Genomic DNA, 14,979 nt, shown 5'->3' on the forward strand with positions numbered 1-14,979 from the left:
GACTTGCCTGAGGCCACCTGCATCTGATTGTGTCGCTACATGGAGAAACCACTGAGAACGAAGCTCATCCATCTTATTCTCGAGTGACTAGAGATTTGCCAATAGAACGGAGGGGAGTGCCAGTCTATTTTCTATTTGTCTCATTCTCACCTGGATGCCGGTAGCCCATGAAACAAAGGAATGGGGTCAGATTTGAAGTCGAAATCAAGGTTAGTAACTGTCGATCTGATGTCCAGAAGTGCTTGGTGGACATATGTGCTAATAGTAGGAACTTTCTGTACAAAAAAGTATAGATAAACATAAAAAAGGCACTAAATGGCAAAGTCGGGTTGGAACTCGTAAGATGTCGCCCTTCTCAGTTGGCGCCATCTCAGATTCATGTCTTGTCTTGGGTGAAACTCACGAAAATGAAACAAGCTAATGTAAATCAAACTTTAAATGTAGTGCATTCTCTAAAGATATGTGTCAAATACAAATTCGCAAATAAATAATTGAGTGAAGAACAGTAATTAATTACACATTAATATTCATATTGCATCAATCCTATTTCACCTCTGTCTAGAATATTCATCTTACCCTTAACCGTTAGCAATGCATAGGTAAAATCACTGGGGAAGCCAAGTCAAGCCAATAAAAAGCCCTATTACAACCTATGTTGTGATATTTGATGTGAATCCAAATCCAAACTGCCCTCCCTTTGGGGGCGTTTTGTTGCGCCAGGATAACCCACTGTTGAGCTCAGTTCAATGCTGATTGGCTAATAATTTTGTAATTTCTTTGTCAAGGGGGTCCAAATGCTTGCTGGCATCAATCAAATGCTACGGCGCCAACATGTCATACTCTTTTGTTTCAGACAGAATCAGATACATGGGCTACACATACTGAGACAGAGGGGTGCTGTTACCCTCAATCGGATGATTTCTCAGGTGAGATTCAGCTACTTGCTAATTGAAGGAAAATTATGAAAACACATAGAGATGAAATATACATTATTTTATCATTTTTATATTGGTCAAATATTTGGGGACGCCTGGCTTCCCTTGGCATCCATGAATACATGCCACTGCTCCTAACTAGTTCCTTACATCAAATCTGTAGGGTTTGGGGGACAGGGTAATATCAAACACAGGGGTGTAGTCAGGTACCCCTGCATTCTCAGTCCAGACAAACTTGAAGTGTCTCAAGAGAGTAACCATGATGAGGAAGAGCTCCATGCGAGCGAGTCCTTCTCCAAGACACATGTGTGGCCCTGCAACAACACTATAACTATATGCAGTGGGTCTATTATAACCATATACAGTAGGTCTACCATAACTATATGCAGTAGGTGAACTATAACTATATACAGTAGGTCTGCTATAACTATATACAGTAGGTATACTATAACTAAATACAGTAGGTATACTATAACTATATACAGTAGATCTACTATAACTATATACAGTAGATATGCTATAACAATACATAGTAGGTATACTATAACTATATACAGTAGATCTACTATAACTATATACAGTAGATATGCTATAACAATACATAGTAGGTCTACTATAACTATATACAGTAGGTCTGCTATAACTATATACAGTAGGCATTCTATATTTAGTAGTTCTGCTATAACTATATACATTAGTTATGCTATAACTATATACAGAAGTTCTACTATAACTATATACAGTAGGCATTCTATATATAGTAATTCTGCTATAACTATATACAGTGGGGAGAACAAGTATTTGATACACTGCCGATTTTGCAGGTTTTCCTACTTACAAAGCATGTAGAGGTCTGTAATTTCTATCATAGGTACACTTCAACTGTGAGAGACGGAATCTAAAACAAAAATCCAGAAAATCACATTGTATGATTTTTAAGTAATTCATTTGCATTTTATTGCATGACATAAGTATTTGATCACCTACCAACCAGTAAGAATTCCGGCTCTCACAGACCTGTTAGTTTTTCTGCCCCCAGCCATAAGAAGTTTACTTAAGTACTTTACAACACTGGAAATTGGGCGAACTATTAGAAATTTAGCTGCCAGGAAATGGCGGAGCGATTTCTCCATATTGCACCTTTCAATGATGATCACATTTTTTGGTTGGTTGAGCACACTCCACTTCTTTCCTAATTAATTTTAGCAAAATTGAATCTTAAGAAAAGTGCTTTATTAGTGGTTGTACCTATCTTTTTTACACAGTTCTTTCAAGGAATGTGGAAAATGTCCGCTATCCCTGCAATTAAATTCTTATACACTGCTCAAAAAAATTAAGGGAACACTAAAATAACACATCCTAGATCTGAATGAATGAAGTATTCTTATTAAATACTTTTTTTCTTTACATAGTTGAATGTACTGACAACAAAATCACACAAAAATTATCAATGGAAATCAAATTTATCAACCCATGGAGGTCTGGATTTGGAGTCACACTCAAAATTAAAGTGGAAAACCACACTACAGGCTGATCCAACTTTGATGTAGTGTCCTTAAAACAAGTCAAAATGAGGCTCAGTAGTGCATGTGGCCTCCACGTGCCTGTATGACCTCCCTACAACGCCTGGGCATGCTCCTGATGAGGTGGCGGATGGTCTCCTGAGGGATCTCCTCCCAGACCTGGACTAAAGCATCCGCCAACTCCTGGACAGTCTGTGGTGCAACGTGGCGTTGGTGGATGGAGCGAGACATGATGTCCCAGATGTGCTCAATTGGATTCAGGTCTGGGGAACGGGCGGGCCAGTCCATAGCATCAATGCCTTCCTCTTGCAGGAACTGCTGACACACTCCAGCCACATGAGGTCTAGCATTGTCTTGCATTAGGAGGAACCCAGGGCCAACCGCACCAGCATATGGTCTCACAAGGGGTCTGAGGATCTCATCTCGGTACCTAATGGCAGTCAGGCTACCTCTGGCGAGCACATGGAGGTCTGTGCGGCCCCCCAAAGAAATGCCACCCCACACCATGACTGACCCACCGCCAAACCGGTCATGCTGAAGGATGTTGCAGGCAGCAGAACGTTCTCCACGGTGTCTCCAGACTCTGTCACGTCTGTCACATGTGCGTGTGAACCTGCTTTCATCTGTGAAGAGCACAGGGCGCCAGTGGCGAATTTGCCAATGTTGGTGTTCTCTGGCAAATGCCAAACGTCCTGCACGGTGTTGGGCTGTAAGCACAACCCCCACCTGTGGATGTCGGGCCCTCATACCACCCTCATGGAGTCTGTTTCTGACCGTTTGAGCAGACACATGCACATTTGTGGCCTGCTGGAGGTCATTTTGCAGGGCTCTGGCAGTGCTCCACCTGCTCCTCCTTGCACAAAGGCGGAGGTAGCGGTCCTGCTGTTGGGTTGTTGCCCTCCTACGGCCTCCTCCACGTCTCCTGATGTACTGGCCTGTCTCCTGGTAGCGCCTCCATGCTCTGGACACAGCTCGCATTGATGTGCCATCCTGGATGAGCTGCACTACCTGAGCCACTTGTGTGGGTTGTAGACTCCGTCTCATGCTACCACTAGAGTGAAAGCACCGCCAGCATTCAAAAGTGACCAAAACATCAGCCAGGAAGCATAGGAACTGAGAAGTGGTCTGTGGTCACCACCTGCAGAACCACTCCTTTTTTGGGGGTGTCTTACTAATTGCCTATAATTTCCACCTTTTGTCTATTCCATTTGCACAACAGCATGTGAAATTTATTGTCAATCAGTGTTACTTCCTAAGTGGACAGTTTGATTTCACAGAAGTGTGATTGACTTGGAGTTACATTGTGTTTTTTAAGTGTTCCCTTTATTTTTTTGAGCAGTGTATATATATTTTTACAACTGGCCCATTTAAGAATATAGTTGAGTAGCCCTGGACAAGAGATTATATGCGACATAAACCTTTCATGTCCAAGAGACATGTTACTCAATTATAGGTTTATGTGCAAATGTTGCTTTGATGAAAGTATTTGATAGATGCTTCAAATTGCAAGGAAGACTTACAGTAGGCTATGGTTTTAATCTGACACATCAAGTACTTATTGATTATTAATGAAAATTAGAAGAATAGCGTAATAATAGAGTTGTATACAAGATCTACCATCTCCAGGTCTTTCATAAGATTCCCAAATATTAGAATGGGTTGTGGAGCAGGAGGAACGTTTTTGGGTCTATTAACCTTTCGGAAGAAGATGAGGAGGTAGATGCATATCCACACAGAACAAACGAACACAACATACTTGTTGTTCAGACCCAACCAGTGACAGCACACTGCGCTCCTCTTCTCCTAAGTGACAGACATGGGTGTACACGCATGCGCACATTTGCACAAATGTGTGTTCTTGTACACAAACAGTGTTCTTGTAAATAGAATTTGCCATCTATAATTCTATATTTATTACACAGTCATTGTCACTAGCGTGACCATCGCTTTTCTGTCATTACCACTGGGATTTTCTCCATGTATGCGATTTAATGTCTATAAAGCCATGAGTATGCAATAAAAAAAGTCGTAATATCAGACAAAATAGGCACCACATATTCTCATGTTTAATTTCCTGGTACATGAATTGCAATTGATTAAGAATTTCTCAAACTGTACCATCCTAAAGATTTAGCCTAAGAATATCCTCGAAAAATGTATTATATTATTTGACTGTAAAATTAAAGTAGTTAGGGCATGTAGAAAATAGAACTGTCCCTAAAAAAGGGCCACATTTGCAGTCTAATCCATAATAAACAAACATCTACCAAGCTATCTTGTGATTTAGCATATGTGATGAGGTAATATCTAATATTGCGAAAAGCTTTGCTAGCAAGTTGACTTTCTTGTCAAGTAAAACGATTACAATTTATAGTGTACGCTTTTCATAGTATCTCATGTTTTGCAGGTGGCCCCTTGGCTTCACAAACCAAACCATCCCAGCATACCTCGTGTGTCCAACGGCTTCGGACCGTATGCTCGATTAAATATTTTGCAGGCCTTTTTTTAAATTATCAGGTCAATAATCTGGACCGGACCATATTGGATTATCCTACAATTAGTACCATGCAAAGCATTTTATATAGATAAATCTCACTTTAGCACGGCGAATGAAAAGGGGGTTCTAGCTAGCAAGTGAGTTTGGGGCCGGCTAGCTAACGTTACTGTTGTACGGATTCGAACAAGAATTCATAATCAGATGGAGCTGGAGTCGGAAAGAACCGAATTTGGAGCTATGGGAGACTCGCTTCAACCTCAAACCCCAAGTCGACACGAGAAGAGTCTAGGATTGCTTACAACCAAATTTGTATCTTTGCTACAAGAGGCCAAGGATGGAGTTTTAGACCTGAAAGCAGTAAGCATGCCTTACTCTTTGTTGTTGGCACGCGGATGTAAATGTAGCTTGTGGCTAGCTACCGTTAGTAGTAAATCTAATTCAAGGTTTTCGCAAGCTAACGTTAGCCATCCGCGTGATACGTTGGGTCAAGTGTTTTTTTTCCTGTTTATGTGTTTAAATAGTTCAATTAACGACCTAGTTTGTTACAATTTGCCCGTCCACTGAATGTAGGAAAAGTTGGCTAGCCAGTTGCCAAGTAACGTTACTTCAACTCCTCCTCTGTTGAGGTCATACAGTCATTGGTTGAGGTACTAAGCAGCAAGCTAGCCAGCTAACTTTATATATTCTGCCCCCTGCAGCCGCAGTGAAGACAAGCACGCAAGGCTGCACATTGTTGTTATGAACTGGATCTGGCAAAACAGTTCAAAACGAACCCGGTTCAGAGTCACACACCCTTTTATGTAGTTAGAAAATCAATCAATCCGCAAGTCACCATTATCATGGTTTAAATTATGCTGACAATGTTAGGTTTTGTTTGGGCTGGGCGTGACTGACCACAATATAATATATGTCATCCCATAGCAGTAATGAGGATTAACCCATCGTAGTTATCAGCACTAGCCATATGTTTATTGCTGTAAGTGCTTGTTGAACACAAGCGTGAAAGAACACTCAGTTATGTGTAACTTTGAAGCCCCATGAATAGCTAAGCTTCCTCGACGTTATAGAATCTACCAAGCTATTTGTTTTTAACTGTGGATTTGTTCAATGGACCTCCAAACTGCTCTACACCGATGTATAAATAACATTGACCGCTCTTTCTCACCCACAGGCAGCAGACACCCTAGCTGTAAGACAGAAGCGCCGCATCTACGACATCACCAATGTGCTTGAGGGCATCGGACTGATCGAGAAGAAGTCTAAGAACAGTATTCAGTGGAAGTAAGTCAAGGACATGGCGTTATGGGCTCTGTTAGTAAATCTTGGGTGGCACCCTCTCGCCATTCAGAAACTACAAGTGTGCTAGCTGTCTGTTATGTATATATGTTATTATAGTCCCGTGTAGCTCAGTTGGTAGAGCATGGTGCTTGCAACGCCAGGGTTGTGGGTTCGTTTCCCACGGGGGGGCAGTACAAAAAAGTATGAATGAATGTACTTGTAAGTCGCTCTGGATAAGAGCGTCTGCTAAATGACTTAAATATAAATATAATATATATATAAAATATAAATATGTAAGTGAAGTCAGATAAGGAGAGGTGTCTTAACTGTGTTCCTACCAATGCCTTGCCTTTGACTGTTGTGTATGTTATCCAGAGTCATATATTTAGAGAGTTGGGCCAATGGGGTTTCTGTCTGACCATTCCGAGAGCGCCACTTTTTCAAAATAAAGTTTTCAAAATCTATAAACATTTCCAGTGAAAGTAGATATGCAAATTGTTGATACCACAACACGGTACATTTATTTGTGATACCTGTTTCCTGTCCCCAGGGGTGTTGGTCCTGGCTGTAACACACAGGAGATAGCCGATAAACTCATTGATCTGAAGGCAGAGCTGGATGATCTGGACAAGCGAGAGCACGAGTTGGATCAGCAGAGGGTCTGGGTCCAGCAGAGCATCATGAACGTCACAGACGACTCACAGAACAGCCCATATCCTTAACTACAATCCCTCTGTCGAGTAGTCACTAAGCTTAGCAGATCTAGCGTGTTAGTTACTAGATATTTGTATTTATTTATTTCACCTTTATTTAACTAGGCACGTCAGTTAAGAACAAATTCTTATTTACAATGACGGCCTACCCTGGCCAAACCCGGACAACGCTGGGCCAATTGTGCGCCGCCCTATGAGACTCCCAATCACGGCCAGATGTGATACAGCCTGGATTTGAACCAGGGACTGTAGTGACTCCTCTTACACTAAGATGCAGTGCCGTAGACCGCTGCGCCACTTGTGAGCCAAAATGGGTTAAGGTGCACCCCAAGATGCTTTAGATGGTAGTGATCAGATTTTTAGCTCAATACTTAGCTCTTAAATTCATGCTGCAGTAGTAAATCAACTCTTGGCCCTTAACACAAGCACACTATGGCTTATGTAAAACACGAAGACCTCTGTAGTGCTTTCAAAGGTATGTTTCTCTCTTATATTTTTCTGTTCTTCAATTCCCTTTTTGTTCTACCTATTTAAATTTTAAAAAATCCCACTCACCCCGTCTCTGGCCTCCACAGGTGACACTCTCCTAGCGATCCGCGCTCCCACAGGCACACAACTGGAGGTGCCCATACCTGAGTCGGTAAGTGTTTGTACTGTTAGACCCAACTACTCTCCCCTTTCTGTCTCACCATCCTCTGACCAGGGGTCTCCAACTTGGATTCTGGCGAGCTGCTGGTTGTGCATTGCCTGACCACACACCTTGAATTTAATTCCTCTTCTCTATCGATTGCTACATACATTCAGTCTGAATCTGCTACATACATTCAGTCTGAATCAGCAATCCTAGAAATCGTTTGTGTGACTTCAAAATGGGCATTGTACAAAATAAATCAATCAGCGATTGGATCGTCTCCAACAAATGTAACCAATCAGAATATCAAAGTTGATAAGGTCATTATGTAGGCTGGCTCTTGCCCAACCTTTCGGTATCTGGGACCAATCAGAACGGTCAGAATGTGTTCGCATTCTAGAAGGCAAATCTAGACTCACTGTAAAGAAGAAACTTCAGTTTGGCTGGAGTGATGTGAATGGTTGCCAGCCAAGGTTGTGCAGGCTTCTGTTCCAGCCTAGCACTAATTCTACTTTAAAAAATAAACGAATCGCAGTCTGGACAACGATTTATACAATTATATGAATCAAGTGTGTCAGTGCTGGGTTGAAACAAAGGCCTACACGCAGCAGCTCTACAGAATCTGAGTTGGACTTCCCTGTGCCACAACCGTCTGACTGAGTGATTGTTGGCAGGTACTGATTGGACAGAAGAAGTATCAGATCCGTCTCAAGAGCTCAGCAGGACCTATTGAGGTTCTCCTTGTGAACAAGGACCCATCCAGCCCATCTCCAGTGGTACTGTCCGTCCCCCCACCCGAGGACATGCTCCAGAGCCTTCCAGTGCCTGCTGCTGCCAACACAAAACCGGCACCTACTGCCCCCTCCCAGCCCAGCCAGCCTCTGGCCCACTCCTCTAACCCCAGTCCTGCCACACTCTTACCTGCCTGCACAGCTACTTCCAATCAGGCAGTCACCACTGCAGGTACGTTTTGCTCTTTATCTGAGCAACGTAGTTATTACGTGTATGTAGTGTAGAAGTGAAATTGCAGAAAAAGACGTCACTCATATATCCATCATTCTTTTACAGTGTCCAGCACACTGACTGTTTCCACACCCACTACAAACACAAATGCCCAACTGACTCCCCTGTTGGACACCCAGCCTCTCCAGTCCTCTGCCTCATTGGATGGCTGCTCTTCTTCTTCAGCAGTCTTTGAACCAATCAAGGCTGACCCCTCAGAATGTAAGTGTCATCTGCCGTTTCCCTAAGATCATGACGCTTCTCTATCCTGCTGCAAATTCATACAAGTGGGATTACGCATAACTACTAAATATACATCAGAGTCAAGGTTTATGTAGTGTGTATACTCTTTGTATCAATCGTTTTTGGGAGTTGTTGAGTGAGTGACTAATGTTTTCCGTCTTCTGTTTGTAGTGCTGTATTTCCCCAAAGAACTTTCTGACATGTTTGACCCGACTAAAGGTAAAGATCACCTCAAAATATTATGAAGTCTATTGAAGGAGTTGACATGTGTAACCATTGTATGAACATGCTATTGAAGATTATATCAATGTATAGACAATCATTTGAGATTATAGATACCAGAATAGATGTTGTATATCTTTATTCTAACCCATCATCCTCATTTCCCATATATCTCCCTCTCTTTCACACCGTCTCTGAGTAGAGATCATGAGTGCAGACCTGTTGGAGGAGCTGATGTCTTCCGAGGGTAAGTTGACATTTATAAACTGGGTGTTTCGAGCCCTGAATGCTGATTGCCTGACAGCCGTGGTATATCAGACCATATACCACGGGTATGACAAAACATTTATTTTTACTGCTCTAATTACATTGATAACCAGTTTATAATAGCAATAAGGCACCTCTGGGTTTTGTGGTATATGGCTAATATACCACGGCTAAGGGATCTATCCTGGCACTCTGCGTTGCGACGTGCATAAGAACAGCCCATAGCTAACCACACCACCTCAGGCCTTCTTGCTTAAGTATACAATTCTGCTGACGTGGATTTGTGGATCAGCAAAGATTTACTTAACCTATCACAGCTAAAAGAGGATTGTCTTTTAATTAGGCATGCACAATATATCGGTGAACATATAGGAATTGGCCGATATTTGCTAAAAATGCCAACATCGGTATCGGACCTATGTCTAGTTTAACGCCGATGTGCAAAACCAATGTCAAAGCTGACGTGCATGCCTATATAACGTAGGTACATGACGTAATGACGCCACATAAAATGTTGCGTTACACGTGCAACACAGCATTCCTAACCTAGCCCACAATGTCTGCTGTGTGGATCGAGCAGTCAACAAGTTGAGCAGTCATTTGAAAGAGTAAGAACATTTCAGCGAGACAACTCAAAGGCAAAATCCATTAACGCCAAGATAATGGAATTCATTGCCCTTGACAATCAACCATTCTCTGTCATGGGTGATGTTGGCTTTCGCCGACTGGTCGAGCACCGGTACACACTACCAAGTGCGCTATTTTTCAGATGTTGCCCTACTGAAGATGCACAGTAATAGCGTCACTGCTATTAGCTTCACAACATAATATGGAACGCCGTTTGGGTCTATGCGTGTCAAAAAAGATACACGTCAAATAACACTATTTGACACGTCAAATAACACAGTTCTATTATAGAATGTTGTGTGTTCTGAATTTGCACGTGCAAGCCAAGTGCCACCACTACTATCAGTAGCACTGTCAAAGCTGTACAAAAAAGGTCTGCAAACACCGGCCACAAACGATGTGTGTACAATACCGTGTTGGTAATAAAGCATTATTTGTTCGACCGCAACTTCTGGGGTAGCTTGGTACCTTGCTAGCACCAATACAACGAGACTACAACTGCAGTCCTTTTCATTATTCTTAGCAAGGATTTAGGAATCCTTGTGAGTAAGTATTAGCTAGGTAGCCACTTATTGTTAGCTAGCCAGCTACTTAACCCTGTTGTCCAAAGCTAACGTTATAAGCAGCCAGCTAGCTTCATCTGGCTAGTGAGGCTCGACCGGACCGGGTTATGTGTTGTGAAGCAAGCCACAATAAGGATTTGGCACAATAGTGGAATTTGCAAACTTTACAAACTACAAATTACAAACTTTTATTTTGAAGGCTAACCGCAAAGTCAACAATTGTGGCTAATCCTTATTGTGGCTAGGTTCACATAGATGGGTCCGACCACCATTAATCAAATAAGAACTGTCTTATAAAGTAGGGTTATTTTAGATGATGACACCTAGCTATATAGTTAGCTAGCTAACTATAGCTACTGAAATAGATTGTCGTTTTGCTATGTTTTTGGGGAAGAACATTGTTTGCATCCATGAGCGAGCTAGCTAGCTTTTTTTTATGACCAGCACTGTAGGCGCGCGAGACAACTTTACCAGCATCATAGCATACGTATCGATGAATCAATGTGATATATGAAATACGAGTGATAGTGTAATAACTACGTAAAAAAACTATGAATGCGTTAAATTATTATGTGACGTGCAGTCATATTCAGGTCCTGATTGGTCAACAAGCTTATTTGACACGTCAAATAGTGTTATTTGACGTGTATCTTTTTTGACACGCAAAGACCCAAACGGCGTTCCATAGAAATCCTGGTTGAGAACGAAACGACTGAACAAATGAACAACGAAACAGCACAGCAAGTAAGTGAAATAAATAGGTTTTGATTCTTTTACTGGTAATGGGGACATACGTAAATGCAAACAAAATAACTTTTTGGTCAGTGTGGTGTGTCTGTAACCTTTATTTATCTAGGCAAGTTGGTTAAGAACAAATTCTTATTTACAATGACGGCCTATCCCGGACGACGCTGGGCCAGTTATGCACCGCCCTATAGGACTCCCAATCACAGCCAGATGTGATACAGCTTGGATTCGAACCAGGGACTGTTGTGATGCCTCTTGCACTGAGATGCAGTGCCTTAGACCGCTGCGTTCATGTGTGTGTGTGTGTTAACTGTAACTGTACTAGAATGCTTAAAAGGCTGCACTTTTTTTATATCGGTTATCAGTATTGTTTTTTTGGCAAGGAAAATATCAGGTATCGGCCAAAAATGGCATATCGGTGCATCACTACTTTTAATCTCTTATTATGTCCCTCTCTCTTTCCTAGTGTTCTCTCCACTCCTCCGTCTGTCTCCCCCTCCGGGTGACCACGACTACATATATAACCTGGACGAAACCGAAGGCCTGTGTGACCTCTTTGATGTTCCGATTCTTAACCTTTGACCTCTGAGCTGAGTTCCCAAAAATGTATTATGTAAGGAAATCTAAGAATCATTTTTACCATTTTCTATGGAAAAAAACAAATGTGTGATTCTATTTTTGGATCCTGGTGTATTATAAGATTTTTCTGTGTAAACAATTAAGTGTTTTGATGTCGTACCCAAATATTTCCACTAAACATTGGCAGCAAATGTTTGAGGGCGTAGTGGCTTAAGGTTAGATAAAAAGGGGTATAAAGAAATATAGTCCTCTCCAATCTGAACTGATGATCTCTCAGGTGAAATGCCTCGCATTCATGCTGACCCGTGATTAACTCTATTCCCTCCATCTATCTATGTTTGAAATATGTATGTAACAAACTGGCAAAGGCAGACATCATCACACTCTGATCCTCATCAACTCGGTGTCAACAGATTCAGACACCCAGGCAGCTGCATAAACTCGGACAGTACGCACTAATGTGTACAGATACACAGCTGATCAAAGTTATGCGCTTTTGTTCTGTATATAGAGAATATTTATATTTTGTATTAAGAGCCTTTGTGGAGTTGTGTATAATGAACTACATGTGAAATACATTGACAGCAGTAGTGAACTAGGGTGCCAAACAAAGACAGAGAAAGTTGAAGTGTTTCAGATGTAGCTCGCATTGGATCAACTGCTACACGTTTATCATTCACTTTGGTCCCCTTGCCTTTGTCAGTATGTTTATTTCTTACTCATTTCATTCACTTTTCAACATTGTCTGTGGCTCTTGTTTTGTCTTGCAATTATTATGTATATGAATATTATTTTATTCAGTCTGTATGTAAAAGGAAATGTATTTTTTTTTTTTTACAGATACAGTAATTAGTTCCTATGAAGTAGGTTAGTGCTTTGAGAGCTGGTCTATAGTCTGTATATGTCGCTCAGAACTGTGTTCAATACAAAAACGTTCCTCAACATGCTTTCACCATGACTATGGAAACACAAATGTTGACTTTGTTCTTTTTGTGAGAGAATATTTATTTACATTTTCCTTCTGTGTTCATTCTTGTTTTAATTTGTTCCCAGAATACATTGTTTCCCTTGTATTATAGAAGAGCATTTTTTATATATACACCACTATATACACTACCGTTCAAACGTTTGGGGTCACTTAGAAATGTCCTTGTTTTTGAAAGAAAAGCCCATTTTCTGTCCATTAAAATAACATCAAGTTGATCAGAAATACAGTGTAGACATTGTTAATGTTGTAAATGACTATTGTAGCTGGAAATGGCAGAATTGTATTTTTATGGATTATCTACATAGGCGCACAGAGGCCCATTATCAGCAACCATCACTCCTGTGTTCCAATGGCACGTTGTGTTAGCTAATCCAAGTTTATCATTTCAAAAAGGCTAATTGATCATTAGAAAACCCTTTTGCAATTATGTTAGCACAGCTGACAACTGTTGTTCTGACTAAAGAAGCAATAAAACTGGTCTTCTTTAGACTAGTTGAGTATCTGGAGCATCAGCATTTGTTGGTTCAATTACACACTCAAGATGGCCAGAAACAAATACTTTCTTCTGAAACTCAGTCTATTCTTGTTCTGAGAAATGAAACCTATTCCATGCGAGAAATTGCCAAGAAACTGAAGATCTCGTACAACGCTCTGTACTACTCCCTTCACAGAACAGAGAAAACTGTCTTTGACCAGAATAGAAAGAGTGGGAGGCCCCGGTGCACAATTGAGCAAGAGGACAAGTACATTAGAGTGTCTAGTTTGAGAAACAGACGCCTCAGACTGGCCAATAAAAACAAAAGATTAAGATGGGCAAAAGAACACAGACACTGGACAGAGGAACTCTGCCTAAAAGGCCAGCATCCCGGAGTCGCCTCTTCACTTTTGACGTTGAGACTCGTGTTTTGCGGGTACTATTTAATGAAGCTGCCAAAGATAACCCTGAAAGAGCTGCAACGCTCCACAGCGGAGATTGGAGTATCTGTCCATATGACCACTTTAAGCCGTACACTCCACAGAGCTGGGCTTTACGGGAGAGTGGCCAGAAAAAAATAAGCAAACTTGTTTGGCGTTCACCAAAAGGCATGTGGGAGACTCCCCAAACATATGGAAGAAGGTACTCTGGTCAGATGAGACTAAAATGTAGCTTTTTGACCATCAAGGAAAACACTATATCTGGCGCAAACCCAACACCTCTCATCACCCCGAGAATCTCATCCCCACAGTGAAGCGTGGTGGTGGCAGCATCATGCTGTGGGGATGTTTTTCATCGGCGGGGACTGGGAAACTGGTCAGAACTGAAGGAATGATGGATGGTGCTAAATACAGGGAAATTCTTCAGGGAAACCTGTTTCAGTCTTCCAGAGATTTGAGACTGGGACGGAGGTTCACCTTCCAGCAGGACAATTACCCTAAGCATACTGCTAAAGCAACACTTGAGTGGTTTAAGGGGAAACATTTAAATGTCTTGGAATGGCCTAGTCAAAGCCCAGACCTCAATCCAATTGAGAATCTGTGGTATGACTTAAAGGTTAAAGGTACACCAGCGTAACCCATCCAACTTGAAGGAGCTGGGGCAGTTTTGCCTTGAAGAATGGGAAAAAAATCCCAGTGGCTAGATGTGCCAAGCTTATAGAGACATACCCCAAGAGACGTGCAGCTGTAATTGCTGCAAAAGGTGGCTCTACAAAGTACTGACTTTGGGGGGGTGAATAGTTATGCCTGCTCAAGTTTGTTTTTTTGGGTCTTATTTCTTGTTTGTTTCACAATAAAAAAAATATTTTGCATCTTCAAAGTTGTAGGCATGTTATGTAAAGCAAATGATACAAACCCCCCAAAAATCTATTTTAGTTCTAGGTTGTAAGGCAACAAAGTAGGAAAAATGCCAAGGGGGGTGAATACTTTCACTAGCCACTGTATATACACTGCTCAAAAAAATAAAGGGAACACTTAAACAACACAATGTAACTCCAAGTCAATCACACTTCTCTGAAATCAAACTGTCCACTTAGGAAGCAACACTGATTGACAATAAATTTCACATGCTGTTGTGCAAATGGAATAGACAAAAGGTGGAAATTATAGGCAATTAGCAAGACACCCCCAATAAAGGAATGGTTCTGCAGGTGGTGACCACAGACCACTTCTCAGTTCCTATGCTTCC

The 14,979-nt window shown here is 41.5% G+C and overlaps 1 protein-coding gene across 4 annotated transcripts; it reads left to right on the plus strand.

The window, feature by feature from the left end:
• Positions 1-352: 352 nt before the first annotated feature.
• Positions 353-14,610, plus strand: LOC129862409 (transcription factor E2F4-like). 4 transcript variants are annotated; one of them, XM_055934060.1, is made up of 11 exons: positions 4,864-5,312; positions 6,127-6,236; positions 6,784-6,944; positions 7,377-7,421; positions 7,522-7,586; positions 8,252-8,540; positions 8,646-8,801; positions 8,994-9,041; positions 9,247-9,291; positions 11,168-11,245; positions 11,715-11,805. In XM_055934060.1, exons 1-10 carry the CDS (start codon positions 5,157-5,159, stop codon positions 11,200-11,202), a joined length of 1,110 nt encoding a protein of 369 aa, XP_055790035.1. In that variant the 5' UTR covers positions 4,864-5,156; the 3' UTR covers positions 11,203-11,245; positions 11,715-11,805. The 4 variants fall into 4 exon arrangements, with proteins under 4 accessions (XP_055790034.1, XP_055790035.1, XP_055790036.1 ...); XM_055934059.1 differs by lacking the exons at positions 4,864-5,312; positions 11,168-11,245 and adding an exon at positions 353-926 and having other exon boundaries at positions 11,715-14,610; XM_055934061.1 differs by having other exon boundaries at positions 11,170-11,804.
• Positions 14,611-14,979: the final 369 nt, after the last annotated feature.

Source organism: Salvelinus fontinalis, chromosome 9 (assembly GCF_029448725.1).
Source record: "Salvelinus fontinalis isolate EN_2023a chromosome 9, ASM2944872v1, whole genome shotgun sequence".
Taxonomy (NCBI): Eukaryota; Metazoa; Chordata; class Actinopteri; order Salmoniformes; family Salmonidae; genus Salvelinus; species Salvelinus fontinalis.

Bases quoted from the DNA above. Each gene is read 5' to 3' on its own strand.
- LOC129862409 (XM_055934058.1), top strand. From the start codon at position 5,157: ATGGAGCTGGAGTCGGAAAGAACCGAATTTGGAGCTATGGGAGACTCG. The intron at 6,237-6,783 runs GTAAGTCAAGGA...TCCTGTCCCCAG, and splicing joins AAGAACAGTATTCAGTGGAA to GGGTGTTGGTCCTGGCTGTA. The intron at 7,587-8,251 runs GTAAGTGTTTGT...GATTGTTGGCAG, and splicing joins AGGTGCCCATACCTGAGTCG to GTACTGATTGGACAGAAGAA.